Below are 4,585 nucleotides of genomic sequence, written 5' to 3' on the forward strand. Positions count from 1 at the left end.
ACTCGGTAAACCACTTATGAATCATTCCAATCGACGGTGCAGAGTCCGGGTAATACTTATCCAGCTTGGCCTTGGTCTCGGATATCGTTTTCTTGCGAAGATTTTAGGAAGTTTTGATCAAAACTCGAAACTCATATTTTTCCATATTAAAAAAAACTCGGAGGTTAGTCGCTTCTCAGTGCTGTAACTTTTAAATGCGTAAACATAAATGGCTGAAGTTTTGACAGGCGTCATTTGAAGGATCAAGCTCGACGAAAATGGTTCACATTAGTGAATACTAATGCCATCTCTTAGAATATTCAGGTACTTATCAGACTGCCTAGTATTATCCCAAACTTTCAATTCGATGTGACCCTTTGTGTGAAAGTAAGTTGGGACATAAAAAAAAAATCGCTAAGGTAGGAATCTGGTCACGTGATCCACTCGTCACATGGCCTTAAGCATTGAAACATTGTGTTGAAGGTCTCTTTTTCTTTTGGTGGAATTTAATTCAGGTTTGATTAAAAATAAAAAGCTCCTGCGTTTAAAAATTCGCCTACTTATTTATTTTGATAATGCAATAACTTTATTATTTGAAATATTATGATTTTAAAGTATTTCAAAATTAGATTTAATATACTCCCCACAGTGACTTTATTTTAAAGAAGGTATGCACCTATTTTCTTGAAAAATCAATTGCTTTATTCGCCCAGTCTTGTTCAGTTGACAATAAAAGGAAAATGGAAATGAAAAATTTGATCTGTATAATGAATGAAGGAATGAATGAATGAATGAATTTTGCAGAACCAGTGGCTCCACTTCGAAGATAGACTGGCAAAGTTGGAGAAGGACTTGAGTCGTCACCACGAGGCAATTTCGGTTCTCCAAGTTGATCCTCAACAGGAGAGAGCAAAAGTGCTACCGGCGCCGGAATTTGAGAGAATTGTTCCAGCCCGTTTCGAATTTTCAATAAATCGGAAGGGCAAATCTTTGAGCTGCAGCGCTGACCTGAGCAAGGTTCCTCAGGTCGACATTCAGATGCTGGATCTGTACAAGCAAGTGGAATTCAGCAATCCCGATGGCGGAGTTTGGAAGCAGGGTTGGAACATCAAGTACGACGAGAAGCAGTGGCACCCCAACCGGAAACTCAAAGTCTTCGTTGTGCCCCACTCGCACAACGATCCGGGCTGGCTCAAAACTTTCGAAAAGTACTACGTCACCGAGACCCAGAGGATCCTCAATAACATGGCTACACAGCTCGCGAAAGACCGGAGGAGGAAATTCATCTGGGCTGAGGTCTCCTTTTTCAAACTTTGGTGAGTCAGTCTTTCTTCCTTTCTTCCTTCCTTCCTTCCTTCCAGCCACCTTTCGATCATTTCTTTTTTAATGCACTTACTCGAATCTGAGGCCTAAGTTTCATAGATTTACATTGCTGTAGAACCGCGATTGTCCAAGGTAATGTTGGGGGGGTGGGGGGGGGTACCTCGGTTTAACGAAAACTCGGATAATACGGAAGAAGTAGAAAATTCGGAAGTTATCTACATGTTTTTTATATATTTCAAATAAAAAAATAAATATAAACATTTAGGAAATAAAAGTAGACAACTTGCGAATGTGGATTTATCTTTATTTATTTATGTATTAATAATTGCCAACTACTTTGTTATTAATGATTATCCGCATTATCCGAGAGTGCTTGGATGAGTCCCGTTGCCTCGGATAACCTGGACCCTCGGATAATTCGGTGCCTCGGATAATCGAGGTTCTACTGTACTTGGAAATATTCTCCACCATGATACAATAGGAAACAAAATACATATTAACAAATTATTTGTTGAAAGTGTGCTTTCTACAACTTTTAATATTTTTTTTTAAAGTTTGCATGCAAAAAAACTTTGTAGTGAAGAAAATTTCTCTTAAGATTATTCTTGTTAGTATTATAATGAAATTTAATAAAGAAATTCATTATTCACGCATTTGTAAAAAGAATATTTCGTTGCTGTAGTTATCATGAGATTCGTAATTTAAAAAACTAACATAAAAAAACTAATTTTTCTGTCGACAGTTGCGTGAATGATGCGTTTGTTCAAAATATTAATCAGAATAATCTTGGAAGAAATTTCCTTGATTATAATATTATATATTCTAATATATTGTCGGTACCGGTTACCATAAAATTGTCTGATATCCACAAATTTGAGATAAAATGTCCATTTTTCAAGTTTTAGGATAATTAAATTTTTGTATGCTTGTCCTAAAAATTTAAATTAATGTTTTCAAATAAAAAATTTAACAAGATTTTGAATTTTGCAAGCTTCAAAAATTCTTTTAAAAAATCGGATAAGTTAAAGAGATATTTCCAAATTTTGAAAGGATGCAAAAATAATTTTATTTAAAACAAAATGTATATTTTTCAAAATTTTGAGAAAAAAAATTTTTTTATTTTTGAGATAATTTTTTTTTTTAATTTTGCAGAATTTTTTCTAAATTTTCGGGAAAATTCAAATTGTTTCAAAAGAAATTTAGAATTTTAAAAATAAAATAAAAAATTTTTTAAAGTAAAATTTTTTTAATCTTCAAATAAAATCTAGATTTTTCAAGATTTCGAAATAGAAATTTACAAATTTTAAATAATTTTGAAACATTTTACGATAACAAAAAATTCACTGGAGATTCCTCTCAATATTTAAAGTTATTCTAGATTTAAAGTAAGTCTTTATTTTTTAAATCAATTTTAGAAGAATATTTAAAGGAATTTTAAAACTTTGAATGATTTTGGAACATTTATAAAATATTTTTAATTTTTTCCAATCGTCAAAATCTCTTAAATATCGTTTAAAATACTGAGATTTTTGTTCTGCAAGTTTTCTTTATCCTGTAAAATAAACAAAAAATTCGTACAAATTTGCTAAATACTTTCTCGACACAGCCGAAATTTTGAAAAATCGCTTAGAATTTTCTCGAGAAACCTAGGATAATTATATTAATGCCACCTTAATGCAAATAAAAAATATGTCTTGTTTATCGAAATTTGTATATTTTATTAAAAAAGTTTTTTTCCAACAAATTATAATTTGCCTGAAGTTTTTGTTAGTGTGGACTGAAAAATCTGATTTCGTTGCAAATTCAACAATTTTGGTTGAAAATTCGTCTATTTGGTTGGAAAATTGATCTCTTTTGTTAGAAATTTGATCTATTTTATTAAAATCGCAAATATTTAGGATCAAACCAACTCTTTTTATTTTAAATTTAAAATATTTTAAATTCAACTGGTTACAATTTCAAAGTAATTGCAAAACAATATCATCATAATTTAAGGCTTTTATTAAATGTAAAATATTATTTCAGTCTGAAAAATTAAATTTTTAAACCATGCAATTTGAAATTTTTCAATTAAGAAAAAGAACAGTTACTTAATATTTAGAAATATCTGACTTTTCATTTACAATTATTAATTAGAAATTAAATATTCAAAACTTAAAAAAATACCCCGGCTTTAAACTTTACAATTTTTATTGTTTTATTTTTTAAAAAATTTAATTTTTAAGTGAAATTGTTGAATTTTTATATATACATAAGAATTTAACACCTTTTATTCTTGGAAAAAAATTCGAGTAAGTTGAAGAGATATTTAGAAGTTAAAAAAATTCAAAATTAATTAAAAATTTGAGATGATTTCAAATAATATAAACCAAGTTTCTACGTGTGCCGATCTTTTCCGGCTATTCGTACCAAAATTTCGGTGCAAATAGCCCACTCTCTAATTTAAAACCTAATATAGATTTATTGGCAGATTTTAAACAAAAAATGTAGAAGCTTTTTAAGAACTTTGAAAGGCTTCCGAAGAATAAAAAACATTTTACTAGAAAAATTGGAAATGATTTTTTATTCTGAAAAATTAATTTAAAGTGAATATTTAAAAAGATTTAGAAACATTTACAAAATTATTAACAATTTGTAGGTAAAACTGTAGGAAATATTTGAATAATTTAAAAAAATGTTTAGAAGCTCTGAAATTTTTTTTTTTAAATCATTTAAAATTTTAGGAAATGCCATGCAAATGTTTTAATATTTCAAAATAAAATTTGGCAGCATTTTAAGGATTTTTAAACTATTTAAAATAATAATGACTTTCAATTTAAGAAGTTTTCAGTTTATTAAAAAAATGTAATCACTCTATTTTTAATATTTATAGTTTACAATTGTTAAAAATTATATAATGTTGAAAATGTATTGATTGGTTTTTCAATTTAGAGCATTAAAAATGATAACGTGGATTTATATTTTCTGAACTGAATTTGAATCTTTGAACTCTATAACTTATAAAAGTATAAAATGTTTAATTTGGCAGCTTAGCTCAGGCGATAGCGTGCCAGACTTCCAAGCAGGAGGACTGGGGTTCGATCGCTGTGTCGGTACCAATGGAAATTTTTCTATGTACTTTAAACCGGGGCTCTGGTGGTTCGGAACCCACCTTAAACTGTAGGTCTCCTCAAAAGAGGTCAGGGTCCTCCCAGGGAAGAGGCTCCATGTCAAAGGGACTATCGCACGCTGGTCGCTGGTCATTTTCGAGCAATTTACACGGGTGTGGCACAATAGACTTCTT

General features: G+C 29.9%; 1 protein-coding gene across 1 annotated transcript in view; it reads left to right on the top strand.

Annotated features, from left to right (window-relative positions):
- Window positions 1–4,585, top strand: part of LOC117172296 (alpha-mannosidase 2) — a 33,893-nt gene that overhangs the window by 8,036 nt on the left and 21,272 nt on the right. The window contains exon 2 of the mRNA XM_033360058.1: window positions 784–1,295. Within this exon, the coding sequence (XP_033215949.1) occupies window positions 784–1,295 (512 nt within the window). The remainder of the gene's footprint in view (window positions 1–783; window positions 1,296–4,585) is intronic.

The sequence above is a fragment of the Belonocnema kinseyi genome, chromosome 5 (assembly GCF_010883055.1).
Source record: "Belonocnema kinseyi isolate 2016_QV_RU_SX_M_011 chromosome 5, B_treatae_v1, whole genome shotgun sequence".
Taxonomy (NCBI): domain Eukaryota; kingdom Metazoa; phylum Arthropoda; class Insecta; order Hymenoptera; family Cynipidae; genus Belonocnema; species Belonocnema kinseyi.